The sequence below is a fragment of the Hypomesus nipponensis genome, chromosome 1 (genome assembly GCF_054491055.1).
Source record: "Hypomesus nipponensis isolate SF chromosome 1, ASM5449105v1, whole genome shotgun sequence".
NCBI classification, from domain to species: Eukaryota; Metazoa; Chordata; class Actinopteri; order Osmeriformes; family Osmeridae; genus Hypomesus; species Hypomesus nipponensis.
Window position 1 is genome coordinate 13,004,933 of NC_140361.1, and position 13,596 is coordinate 13,018,528.

The 13,596-nt window shown below is 43.4% G+C and overlaps 1 protein-coding gene across 2 annotated transcripts; it reads left to right on the top strand.

Moving 5' to 3' along the window:
• Positions 1–1,644: 1,644 nt before the first annotated feature.
• On the top strand, positions 1,645–12,918 carry LOC146302634 (progesterone receptor-like). Of its 2 annotated transcripts, XM_084695568.1 has the most exons (9): positions 1,646–2,643; positions 5,273–5,415; positions 5,556–5,672; positions 6,030–6,170; positions 6,699–6,902; positions 7,318–7,462; positions 8,565–8,695; positions 9,023–9,174; positions 9,720–12,918. In XM_084695568.1, the coding sequence occupies exons 1-9, from the start codon at positions 1,778–1,780 to the stop codon at positions 9,882–9,884; spliced, it is 2,064 nt and encodes a 687-aa protein (XP_084551694.1). In that variant the 5' UTR covers positions 1,646–1,777; the 3' UTR covers positions 9,885–12,918. The 2 variants fall into 2 exon arrangements, with proteins under 2 accessions (XP_084551702.1, XP_084551694.1); XM_084695576.1 differs by lacking the exons at positions 6,030–6,170; positions 6,699–6,902 and having other exon boundaries at positions 1,645–2,643.
• Positions 12,919–13,596: the final 678 nt, after the last annotated feature.

The window sequence follows — 13,596 nt, forward strand, 5'->3', positions numbered from 1 at the left end:
AAATGTAATAAAGCTTGCTGTTGGATTAAATGGTTTTGTCTAAATGTCCTTGTGACCGAGTGTGTGTTATCAGCTGTTTCCTTCATGTTAACGACCTCTCTCTCTCTAATTGTTCTCCTACTCATTAAGACATGGCGGTTTTAATAGTAATTAATCCGTCATTTGCCTGCGTGCAAAAACAGGGACCATTGAGGTTTGTTCACAGATTAGAGCTTGGTTCTAAAACTAGTGATTTCAGACCCTTGGTTACAGGCAGATCTGCTCATTTTGTTCATCACTGTTAATTGGTTGTTAACTACCTACAATTAGAAGGTTGGTTCAGGGACATGGTTTACCCAAAAAGTGTGTTAACCCCCCCCCCACACACACACACACATACACACCTCTAAATCAGGGCCCTCTATATATTAATGAAACTAAAAGTCAATTAAATAGTAAAGGGAAGTGTTGATCAACCCTTTCTTTCTTATCTACCCTCTTTATTTTCTCTCTCTTTCCAGATCTTACTGGACCATTAACCCTTTTAAATGATTTTTATAAAAATGTGTTCACCAGCCTCTCTTCAACAGCTTTTCTACCTTTAACCCCTCTTCTCCCTTTTCCCCTCCGATCTCCGATCCCCTCATCAGTCCTCCTGACCTCCAGTCTACTCCTCTGTCCAAGCTCCTTCTCCTTCGCCACCGTCTCTCCATCATACACATTAGTCTGGACACTTGACAGCCTGTTGATAGCATTCACAGCATTTATGATTCATGGTTATATATGCATCTAACACACACACACACACACATGTACACACTCACGCACATACACATTCTGTACACACACACACACTTTACCTGTCAGTGACAGACTTAACTGATGCATAACCTATGCAAGCAAGTGTGTGTGTGTGTGTGTGTGTGTGTGTGTGTGTGTGTGTGTGTGTGTGTGTGTGTGTGTGTGTTAGAAGCATAGGGTGAACACAGGTGACCGAACACTGTTGCAACTGCAAATCTAAGGGCAGATAACCTTTACATTTAGTCATTCCGCAGACAGTCTTATCCAGAGCGACTTACAGTAAACAGGGGCATTCTTCCCAGGGCAAGGCCTTGCCCAAGGACACACCGTCATTTGGCACAGCCGAGAATCAAACCGGTAACCTTATGATTATTGGCCCGATTCCCTAACCGCTCAGCCATCTGACCCCCAAACGGAGCTGAGTGTTTCATTGTCGTCTCTCACGTACATAATTAACTTGCTGTTATGCCATTGTTACACTGAGGGTTGCAGGGACTGGCGTGTTTACACTGTGCGTCGTCATAATGCCAATTGGTTGTAACACTGCCCTCTGTTTGTGACCAAGATACCGCTCCTAAATTGTCGAGCAGAATTACTTTCAAGATTTTTCTAAGGACATAACCCCATCTAGTGGCCACACAGAATAATTTAAGGGAGAAATTTAAAGGTGCCAGATGACATTGAGCTGGACAATACATCTATTTTAAAAATATTGAGCGTTTTTATGTGCCAGGCTACAATTTGCTATGCCATTAAACTGCATCAGCACTTCCTTTTTAATGTTAATAAATTCAGACTATCCCCATGGTGTTCTAACCTATAGGCTGATCCCACGAGGTGCAAAAAAGAGAAGGCAATTCAGCTCCTCCCTGTTCAAATTATTAACGCGAGGGAATGGGTCGTAGACAACCTATCTAGTTACAACGAAACAGTAAGTTCATCGTATGACATAAGAGTTTAAGTTTCCTCTGGTAATCCACGTGACTGGCAGTGAAACATGTTTTCATGTCCAAAGAGCGCTCTTGGACTTGACTCAACTTTGAACAGCTCGGCGGTCATTTCAGGTCTGGCCGACACCAGTCAAGTAGCCCAGACAGCCTCGGAGATGTGTGACGCGGTGTCCCTGTCTTTAGGTTTGGGTTCGGAACAAGACAGAAATCATCAACGACACGGATCCACTCCGCCCTCGGAAGTAGGCTCAATGAGTCACGGAAACAGTTTCTTCGGTATGTCACTGTCAGAGTTCGGAGGCAAAGCAAAAATGACATTAGAACTAACTAGCCAACCGTCGTTCGATTATTTTGGGACATTGATTGAAGAATGTCGGGACTTGGAACAATTAAGTTGCGTGGATCGCCTTAAATTCAATGCAAGGGATAGCAACCGTAAAATTACGTGCGGCCGAGAGCAGTCCCGAAATGTCTGTGAGGAGTCTTATGTGCCAATGAACGCCTCGGTTGATAAATCAACGGCCCCCTTTCAACCGGAGGGACTGGTGGCTTACAAACCTTCAAACTACAGAAACTCCACAAACCCTTTACTTTGCGACAATACATTATGCTTTAATGATCTACGAAATAGCAGCCAGATCACCGAACCAGGGCCAGAAGGATCCAATGGACCCTGGTACGCTGCATTTTGTGATTACATCCAGAGTTCGTCTCTAGGATCTCTTAGACACTGCAAGCCTGTCTCAGACGCTGACGGCAGCGCAATTACTGAGGCGCGAAGGACAGCGGACGCCGATTATGAGCATATGGAAAGTTCTAGTGCAATGATGCATCCCCGGAGCATGTATACAAAACCGTGCTCTATCAAGACCGAGCAGCAAGCTTGGGTGGACGTAACAAATTCCAATCTAAGGTAATTTTTATAAATGCGCCTAAATAAACTGCACTACGGGTGTAATGTAACAAAATGGGAAAGTGCAAAATCATGCCCTACAAACATTAATAACTTTGACATGACAGCGAAGGTGACGCGGTGTGCCAAAATACATTTAGCATTGGCTTTTTTATTAGGATGGACACTTTTTTGTTGATCCTTGTCCTTTGTATGTATTAGTTTGCATTTTTACAGTGCTTAGTTGTAGTTAAAAAATGTTTTCTTTTAGCCTTATGAGTATGTTCATGGTCTAAGATGTCATGAAGGCTTATGAAGATTCCCTTCAAGTATTCCCATTTAAATGTAATTGTCACATTTTTTTCACAATTTGGTGCAACCAACCCTAACCTGTGTCACCATTTTAGCTACATGCTATCTTCCATTTTAGATATCTGCTCAAACTTTACCATTGATAACTTGCATCACAAAGCTGTACACAGATTTGTTGTAATCCAAAGGCTGGATAGGCCTACCACTAAATTGGATTTGGAAATTATCAAGGGAACTTGTTCAACCCGTGGTTTTCAGTGTCAAGACTGGTTCACGTTTTTTCCGGGTACATCGACATGGGAACTTATTCTGCACACTTGACCTGCTTTAGAGGTTATGTTAAATAACAGATAAACAAGTATTACAGCACCGCCTACTAACCAATCAATCCTCTTGAAAATGTAATCACCTAGAATCCTACATCATATGATCTCGGTGCACGGATAGTGAGAGGGTCTCTTAGGAGGGCAAAAGGTTAGAAACCTACAATCCCACTGTTCCATGGGCGTATGTGAAGCCCTCTGTGACATAACTTGTAAAAAGAGCTATACAAATTAAATTGTATTTTATCATAAAATAGAGTGATTAAAGCACTAAAGCCTTGTATTTGCAAGTAAATCTATTTACCAATTAGGATTATGCTTATTTATTCCCAGGATCATTTAACACTGCTGTGAAGATAAAAGAGTTAGGCTACAATTGTCTTACATGCCATAAAATTACATATAAGGTACACATTAATGGAATATACACAATGTTAATTATAGTCAGATCTACTCGTGCCTTAATGATGGGACAGTTATACTGACGAGTCTATCAACTCACTAATTCGGTCGTCAACACCGCTTAATAACAAGTCTGTGGGTTGGCTAGAGGAGTCGTTCACCACTGTTGTGACACCTATGCATGGTTGCGGCTGTTGGCTTAAACTTGCTAACAAAAATGTTTCTTGATAGGGTCAACATTGGGATATCTTTTGGCCAATTTATCAATGTAATGATTCAAAAAATGCACAACTTGAAACTGTATTAGCCCATGCCAAATGCAGAGAGAAGTGTGCATTCGTGAGATACCAACATCCCATACCGTGTCTGAAATGTCCTCTATGTCTAGCTGGATGGATAAATATCAAACTTCCCCAAGACCAAATGTAACGTTTCACGGCAGACAACGGTGTTGTGAATCATTTAGGCTACATTGTTTACTTTCTATCACACATTGTTTTATTTCTATTATGCATGTATTCCAAGATAATAGATTTCCATTGTTTATTGTCTTAGCAGCAGTGATACATGTGTTAGCAGTGGCTATTAACAATTATTTTAATATAATAAGCAACCACCATAACAGTAACTTTACAATAAACAAACACATCTTAGTTTCGGTCAGGCAATCACCCATAAACATAGTGACAACGAAACCAAATATGCTTAACAAACTCAACCCCCATCACTCCCCCAAAACTCAATTAGAAATACATGCCTTAACAAGCCTACTTTGCAGGAAAATTATCTGTATTCATGTGTCATTATAATGAGTGACTTCTTCAACACTTTAACTTTTTCAATATAAAGAAAGGAAAAGTGGTTTGAATGTATTTTTGTTATTTTATAAAAATGCATGCAGACCAGCACAAATATTTTTCTTTGGAGATTTGATAAGAAAAAAAAAAGATGAATCAGAACCAATAATCCCCATCAGGGGTTCTACAGTTAGTTGATGTAATGGTTTCTTTATTGTAATGATAATCTGCAAACTGTGGATGGCAAGCTGACAGACACCAGCTAATACCTTGAGACCTTTAACTGTAGTTGACTGTCAAATTGTGAATTGGAGGTCGTCCAAAAAAATTAAAGACAAAAGTTTTCTTAACCATGACTTTTCTGCGAACGGAAATCCTGTTCATCTTCTGCAGATATACAGCTCTAGCACATTAAATGAAACCAGATTACATTACAGATCAGATGTTTTTACAGGAGTGCAAAAACAAAAAACAAATGCATGGCAGATCATCTGAATGGGGACCTTTCTGTAATGTAGGTAGAATATGCAATTCTGTTGGGGTAATCATTTGCTCTCTCATTCCAAATCTCTACCTCTGTCACCATATTTCTATTTCTTAACTCTAGCATTCCAATGAACCACAGTCTAATTGTCAGAGACACCAGTATTGCAGAATGAAAGCTACAAGTCTACATAGGAGTGATGAAAAACACACACACACACGCTAACTGTAACCCTATTACACGGAGGATAAAAAAATGGATCCAATGCAAATCCAGGATTTGTTTGCGTGCATTTACACAATGTGTCTGTTCGCGTGCATGCGTTTTCCCAGGTTTGAGGGTGTGTTTCCTGGTATGAGGGTGTTCCTCTCCGAGAAAAGGGTGTGCCAGGTGTGTGGTGATGTTGCTTCGGGCTGTCACTATGGCGCCGTTACCTGTGGCAGCTGCAAGGTGTTCTTCAAGAGAGCCGCTGAGGGTGAGAGCTTGAAGGGGGATTCCACGCACATGCACTCATCACACACACACAAGGCCCTGTCCTCTTTTAAATCGTGATGTGCCTGATTGTAACTCGGATGTTCAGTTGAATTCCTGAAGTGTTTTGTGTGGGGATCCTAGGTAAGCAGAATCACCTGTGTGCCAGCCGGAACGACTGCACCATCGACAAGCTGAGGCGGAAGAATTGCGCTTCCTGTCGGCTGAGGAGGTGCTTCCTGTCTGGAATGAGTCTCAAAGGTCACAACCTTTCCTTGTCGTCACAAAGATCGATGGGCAGAGAAGAGAGAGAGAGAGAGAGATGGAGAAAGGGAGAACGTTTGAGATGGAGGGAGGATATGATGTGTGATAGAGAGAGAGAAACAGTGGGAGAAAAGGAGGGAGATTGTAAGTGAGATGGGGGAGTCAAAAGGGTGAAGGGGAGAATGCAATGCAGGGGGCCGAAAGCAACAAGCATATTAGATGCATTCTGTGGGCCAACACAGTAAGATGGATCTATTTACCTTTATTTCTCGGCTGACCAGAACATCTCCCTTCCCCCCCTTGTCTGATACTCACTGTTGTCTCTCCATCATGCATCTTTGTGGTTGGTTTCAGGCCAGAGGCTAAAAGGCCCTAGCCAACCGAGGATTAAACTGGAGGGGGAGCAGAGTGCTGGAGAGGAGAGGAGGAAAAGGAAAAAGGCCGGAGAGCATGATGGAGTCCCTGACTCTAATGCTACAGCTACCCAGGCTCAATGTACGTTCCTGTTATTCATACTTAATAACCGTTGTTGATGGAAGCAGATATAAGTTATTTAAACACTGTGTGACTGTAAGCACACTCAGTTGTGCCCAATACAAGGGCCTCTATAGAGGCTGTACTGAACCGAGGTCACAGCCTTTATGCTGTAGTTTAGATGTACAACACAGATTTGTGTCCTTAAGTCAAGTTCAAAAGTAGCAAACCAGTTCTCTACCAGTCAACATGATGGCTCAGGTTGGTGTGTGTCTATGGAATTATAGAGGCTGTACTGAACCGAGGTCACAGCCTTTATGCTGTAGTTTAGATGTACAACACAGATTTGTGTCCTTAAGTCAAGTTCAAAAGTAGCAAACCAGTTCTCTACCAGTCAACATGATGGCTCAGGTTGGTGTGTGTTTATGGAATTTAGGGAAAAATGCCAAGCAGATTATGATCAGTGCATGCCATGCATTGAATGGTTTAAAATGGTAGCTGTGGGGCTGACTGACTGACTGACTGACTGACTGAGTGTGCGTGTTCCAGCGTCCATTTCCGTCCCTGGCCCCTTGCCCAACATGCAGTGCCACCTGCCTCTACTGAGCGTGCTCCTGACCATCGAGCCAGACATGATCCACGCGGGTCATGACCCCGCCCAGCCGGATTGCCCCTCCTCCCTCCTGAGCAGCCTTAACGAGTTGGGAGAAAGACAGTTGGTCTCAGTTGTACGCTGGGCCAAAGCTATACCAGGTAACTAGCCTGGACCAAAGATATACTAGGTAACTAGTCTGGATCAGAGATATACCAGGTAACTAGATTTACCAGGTAACTAGTCTGGATCAGAGACATACCAGGTAACTAGATTTACCAGGAAACTAGTCTGGAGCAGAGATTTACCAGATAACTCATGTTTTTGTCTTAATATTGACTATAAAAAATTGAACACTAGAGGGAGGTAAAGTCATTTAAAATCATGAGTTTATTGAAGGAAAAGATCGAATCTCCTTTCTTAAACTCAATTATTTCTGTCCTTCTCTTCATCTTTCCTCCCTCCCTCTCCCCCTTCCTTTCCCTATTCCTTTCTTCCAAGCTCCCCCTTTCAGTGTGTTTAGCTTTTGATCCTCACCAAAACCACTCTGAGCTAACTGTGTCTCTATGAGCCCAGGTTTCCGTGACCTGCATGTGGAGGACCAGATGTGTGTCATCCAGTCCTCCTGGATGGGCGTGATGGTGTTGGGCCTGAGCTGGCGCTCCTACACACAGACTGACGCCTCCATGCTTTACTTTGCTCCCGATTTGGTCTTCAACGAGTAAGCGAGCGTCCTCAAACCAAGCATGTCACAAGGCTGTCACCTGTCAGTACATCTTTTGAGGTGCCATTTCTTCATTTGCAGCTGTCTCGGTTAGCACAGATGGTGGTTTTATTGTTCATGGGTGTCGGAGCTCCAAAGAGTTCTGTGCTCGAGTCCTTCAAGTTTAAAAAAATGATTTCCCAAACTTTTTTTGCGCAAGAAGCTTTAGCCTTCTTCTGATCCAGTTTGACTAAAAATCCTCTGCCTCAGCTCAGCGCTGGATCCCCAGTAGAACGTGACAACAAAGGAAAACGCATAGACTGAAAATGGAAGTACTCACAATGGCTCCCTGAAGTTCCTACTTTCCCGGCTGCAGAGTAAACAAACCTGTTTGTTTGTTTACCGGATAGTCCTCAGTCGGTCGCCGCACACACAGAGCTCAGGGAACCTCACGCCACAGGCCTCATGTATTCTGCTTTGTGGCCACTGTGAAAACAGAAGCCTCACAACTACACACATTTTCCTCCTCTCCTTTTTCTCCTTCATCTCTCACACTTTGTTCAGACTTTCCCTTTATCTCCTTTCTTTCACGTTGTTGGTCTCACATCAGAAGAATGCGTGTGTTACTTGGAAGGGAAAAAAAACCACACGGAAAAACGTCGTATGAAAAGCGAAAAATGAAATGGCTGAAAGACAAAGAGCCAACTGTGTGTTTGCGAGTCATGTGGTGTTTAAAACGTTTGCTGCAGAGCGGGAGAGCCAGAGTTGGTCGGTGCTGTGGCAGAAGGGCTGCCGTGTTCTGAATGCTCAAGGGCGCTGGCTGGTGCAGCTGTAGTTAGGGGTTCAGGCCGCGTTAGACCTCCTTCATCACCCCTCCTCCCCACTGGCACAGGTAGTGCTCAGTCCTGCATCAGTAATTGGTACCTGTCCTTGTTTCTAACCTGCACTCTCCTCCCCCCTCTTTCTTTCCCACTATCTCTCTTTGTCTTTTCTCCCATCTCTTCCACCCCCCCCCCCCCCCCCGGCTCTCCCGCTCCACACGTCTCGTCTCCCCCCCCCCATCTCTTCTCTCGCCCGCTCCCCCTCTCTCCCTCCTCCTATCTGCTCTGTCCGTCCCCAGCCAGAGGATGCGTGCGTCCAGCATGTACGACCACTGTGTGCAGATGTGCCTGCTGTCCCAGATGTTTGGCGTGTTGAGGGTGACCAAGGAGGAGTTCCTGTGCATGAAGGCCCTGCTCCTCTTCAGCGTCAGTAAGTCCCCTGGTCTGTCCACGGACTTACACTCTCACTGCAGCCAACTGGACGCACTCACTCACACTCTCAGAAGAATGAACTCATGCAAGTCATGGCTTGATTTGACACCTTTTTTTGGCTGGCTTTTAAGTGTGGAAATATTTTTGTCAGCTCCCAGGGTAAATGTCAAACAGGAGACGGTTATGTTATTCCAGGGCTGCTAGGTTGCGGCCGCATGTTTATCCAACACAAACGCTCACTGTACAAAGGAAACATGCGGCTTCTCTGTTGTTTCTAAAAAACACTTTGTGTTTTCTTTTCCCCTGCATCCCTCCTGTGTGGCAGTCCCAGTCGAGGGTTTGAAGAACCAGCATGGCTTTGACCAGCTTCGGACCTCCTACATCCAAGAACTGGAGCGTCTGACCAGCCAGAGAGGAGAGACCACGCGCACCCAGAGACTGTTCCATCTCACCCAGTTACTGGACTACCTGCAGCCGGTATGCCATCGCACACTACACGTGTACACACTACAACACCATACTCCACACTATAACACTAAACCACACACTATAATGCTAAACCACACCATACTCCACACTATAACACTAAACCACACACTATAATGCTATACCACACCATACGACCTCATAGTACACTATACTCCTCTCCAAAAAACTGTAAGCACTGTAACACTGTATACCTGTTCCGATATTAAACGCTGACATTATACTGACTTGAACCCATTTCCAGGAAACTCAATTTCCTGTTTGAACTTTAAATAGACAACTTGTTATTCTTGGAAAACCATTACAGAGGGCAAGTTGTTCAGTAAATGCTGTGTACTCATGCACGGCACTAGCAACAGCACTACCAATGTCTGTCTAGCCTAACAGTGTCCCTTTTTTCCCCCTCTTTTTCTCCCCCTCTTGCTCTCCCTCTCTCTCCCCCTCTCCCTCTCTCTCCCTCTCCATCTTCCCCTCTCCCTCTCTCTCCCCCTCTCGCTCTCTCTCCCTCTCCATCTTCCCCTCTCCTCCTCTCTCAGATTGTGAGGAAGCTCCACCAGTTCACCTATGACCTCTACATCCAGGTCCAGTCTCAGCCCACGCGGGTCAGCTTCCCTGAGATGATCTCTGAGCTGGTCAGCGTGCATGTGCCAAAGGTCCTCACAGGCCTGGTGAAGCCCATCCTCTTCCACAAAGCACTCTAACTATGTACCGGAGGTGGTCAGAGACCTTGGACCCTGAGAGAGTCCTCTTGGTCTCACGATACATATGAAGGCTTTTTGAGTTAGGTTTTTATATCTGTAATCATCCGATTCCAGATAGGTACCTGATGCAGGTGTAGAGCTGAATATGGGGGTACCTGATTCACTGGCACATGGGATTCCTTGACATTGCATCTGAGTCCACGTGCTGAGGTAACCAAGTTGACTTGGTTAAACCCCTCCCTCAGCAGAAATCCAGCGTGATTGAAAAGCTTGCTTTTCCACACTGTAGCTGGCCAGAGCAGTGTATTTAGGGGTGGTTGTCACATTAGTCAGGGGCCCCAAGTTTGAACGGTAGAATGTTCAGATCAGGAGGAGGCGATGCCAATGAGCAGCGACATCGTTGACACTGACGTGGAGTGGAGGATTCCTTTTCCCTGGTTGGAATCATTGAACTTGGGTCATCGTCTTTGATCCATCAGACCCACACCCTCTAAGGGGGGGGGTCACAATAGTTGGAGAGGAAGACTTGTGGAAGACTCTGGAATTCAAAGCTGTCTTCCTGTAAATACGGTTTTGAACTGCTTTTACGTCCCATTTGATATGCTTTTGTTTCCTCCTTTAGGGACATTTGCCCTCTTTTTGTTTTAGTATTGTATGATATTTGTTCTTACAGCTTTAACATAGTTGTGCATGGAGGAGACCAAATGTGTTTGCATACTCTCTTGTCTTCTAAAGACATCACATTTGGTCTCTTCCAACCACTGAATTAAAACCTGTGATTTTGGAGTAAATAACAAAAAGCTAAATTAGTAACTTTTGCGTTTTGTTTATTTTACAAGCTCCCGTGCACACCACTCCTATTTAGGTTGATGTCATGGCAACTACTTTTATAATTGGCTACGCCAAAGATATATTTTGTATTGGTTTGTTTCATTCTTATTATGAATGGGTTGTTTGACTATTTAGATAGAAATGTATCAGTGTGCATTTAAAATTACTGTTTTTCCTGTTACGCGTCTTTTACATGCTCGGATAAAGTTACATTAAGCTTGTCGGATTGATATGGTAGTTGCTTTTGCACTAGGACAAAAGTGAGTGACTTTCAGCAGAGATTGACATGCTCGGCATGTCAGAGTAGCCTCTGGGGTCAGTTTGGTTCACTTTGATTGTGGTTAACTCCATAGCCTTATTATCGATTGAACAGCGGTTCAGTGCTTGCTTTGAGATTTGTGCGGTTATCAAGCAAAGAAAATTATTCTCAATGATGTCCAAGATATGGCATTGACTGTTTTGTACTCTAGAATTATGGTATATGCACGTTTTCAGAGTTGGAGATATTATCAACAAGTTTTTTCTCTGCATTATCTTAAGCAATCCTCCAGTCGTGGAAGAGTAATCCCAATTCCCCGGTCTTCCACGAGTTTCAGCCAATTGGTCAGTCTAAAGTCTCACCTTGACGACAGGAGCTCCTATAGTACAACAATACTGACTGTTTTTCTGTAAACACTTGTGAGCAATTCCAACCAATCTTTTTTTTATGATTCTTTTTTCTACTTTATAAAAAAAGAAAAGAAAATAATCTCTATCAATCCCACATACAGTTGACTTGTAGCCTTCGTAGTAACGATTGTTTATAATTTGTAAGTATTCATCACCAACTGCATGTAGCTGCAATGTATAAATCTTGATATACCAGAGCATGACTTGTTTCTTTCAATTACATCTAGCTGTGGCCCTACAAACAATGCCTTCTCCGCACCACGGCCGTTCTCATAGGCTGCTGAGTGAAGGAGGAACAGCATGGCCGTTCTCATAGGCTGCTGAGTGAAGGAGGTAAACAGCTACTGAGTCCAAAGCCCGGCCCCTCCAAAACACGCCCACATGTACATGACACCACAGAAAGCAGTAGACCCGAGCAGATCAAAAAATACATGTTGTGAAAGTTGTGAAAATGTTGTGAAAGGTAGCAATTTTTGCAACTGGGTTAGGGTTAGATAACATCAAGTTATCAAACTCACAAACTCCATTTTGAAGTTCAACTTCCTTCACATTTGTGCTGGGGCTATAGCTGGAGCCTCCTCGTTTATTTAGATGACAGGGTCTTATGACAACGTCAGAAAGTGATCATCCATTTTGTTAAAGCTGGTAATATTAGAAAATACGTTTAAAAAATGAGAGACAGCGCCCCCTATCATTGTCTGAGCTTCCGTGCTCTCCCCCAACTCATGAAATAAGGCATGGAGGTATGCAGGCCTCGCTGAGCTAACTCAGGGGGCCTCATTAGCTTACACAATATGTTAATAAGTGACAACACTTTTTTTTTTTATTGACAATCTTAACCACCTTACCTTTAAGTATGCTCTGAGCACACATTTAGAGAGGGCTATATTAGTTTTTCTCTTGTTTATCTTCATCTGGTTGTGTTGTAGCTTTGCTTGTGAGTAACACATTAAATAATACAATTACAGTTCTTATATACAATGTATTATAAACATATTTTTTATGTTCTTTGGAACTTAATGTTGGCTGTATGTGTGTTGTTGTAAGTGTAAAAAATGAGAGAAGGAAAGTGTAACTTCTCTTTACTGACAACCGTGAACTCGAACAACATTCAAACAGACTTGGAGTCCAACACTATTCTTCTGCCTTACACCATTAATGCCACTTACTGGATGCTATATTTACAAGGTTTGCAATGAATGGTAAATACCACATATTTCTTCAATATATACATCTGGCAGTAGCCAAACAGCATATAATATAAACTAAGTTAGAGAGCGCTTTTCCCAGTTCGTCTCACTCCATCTGTTTGTATGGAGAAGCCCTGGAGAAGCTTTGCTTGTGAGCAACATATTAGATAATACAATTACAATGACATAGTATATAAACACATTGTATAATGATAATCTTTGATGTAGTATCTGCCATATTGCATAACAAACATCTGTTATGTTATCTTTGTTTCTGTATTAACCACAACATCTGTATTAACCATAAATCCTGTCCTTCATGCATCAGAGAGACTTTGCTACTACTGCTGTGTCTGAACTGGTCATTTGTTCTTGTTGAAGTGTCGATTAACTCTAATAAGCTGGTTGTATAATACTTGTAAAACCAGAACCTGAACTGATAGTCACACCATTATAGCGAAGACGGCCAATTTTCCCAACAATACCTACCTATGTAATTACATATTTACCTATCTAGATTTGTACACAGTTCTGACCAGCCAAATACTGTAGAACTATGACTTCTGGTTCTTGGATCTTCTGCTGTAATTTCTATGTGCACTTGCATTTGTACATCGCTTTGGGTAAAAGCACAAATAGCATAAATGACTCTCCCACTGTTGCCTCAGTGAAGCCTGACATCCTTGTGAAGAGTCATGGACACCCAGAAGAGACATCAACACCAGGCAGGAAGTCAACGGGCAGTGTTCGCAAGAAGGCCCATCCCCTCGACTGGTGCTTCAGAGCTTAAAAACCTGGAAAGAGTGCCAAGCCTTTTGTCAAAGAAGGTGGACTGGTTCAGATGATGCTCTTCAAGCAGCCACCCAGCAAAAGATAATAAAGCAGATGTCCGGAGCACAGAGTGCTACAGCAGCAAACATGTCCCAGGCCCCCGGCCTGGACCAGCCACATGGTCAGTCGAAGGCTTGGGCACAGAGCATGGAGGAAGAGTGAGTCCTCATCCTGCATCTACTCAACTTGCA

Coding starts and splice junctions, on each gene's coding strand:
- LOC146302634 (XM_084695568.1), top strand. CDS start 1,778: ATGTTTTCATGTCCAAAGAGCGCTCTTGGACTTGACTCAACTTTGAAC. Junction 2,644..5,272: donor GTAACAAATTCCAATCTAAG/GTAATTTTTATA, acceptor GCGTTTTCCCAG/GTTTGAGGGTGTGTTTCCTG. Junction 5,416..5,555: donor CTTCAAGAGAGCCGCTGAGG/GTGAGAGCTTGA, acceptor TGGGGATCCTAG/GTAAGCAGAATCACCTGTGT.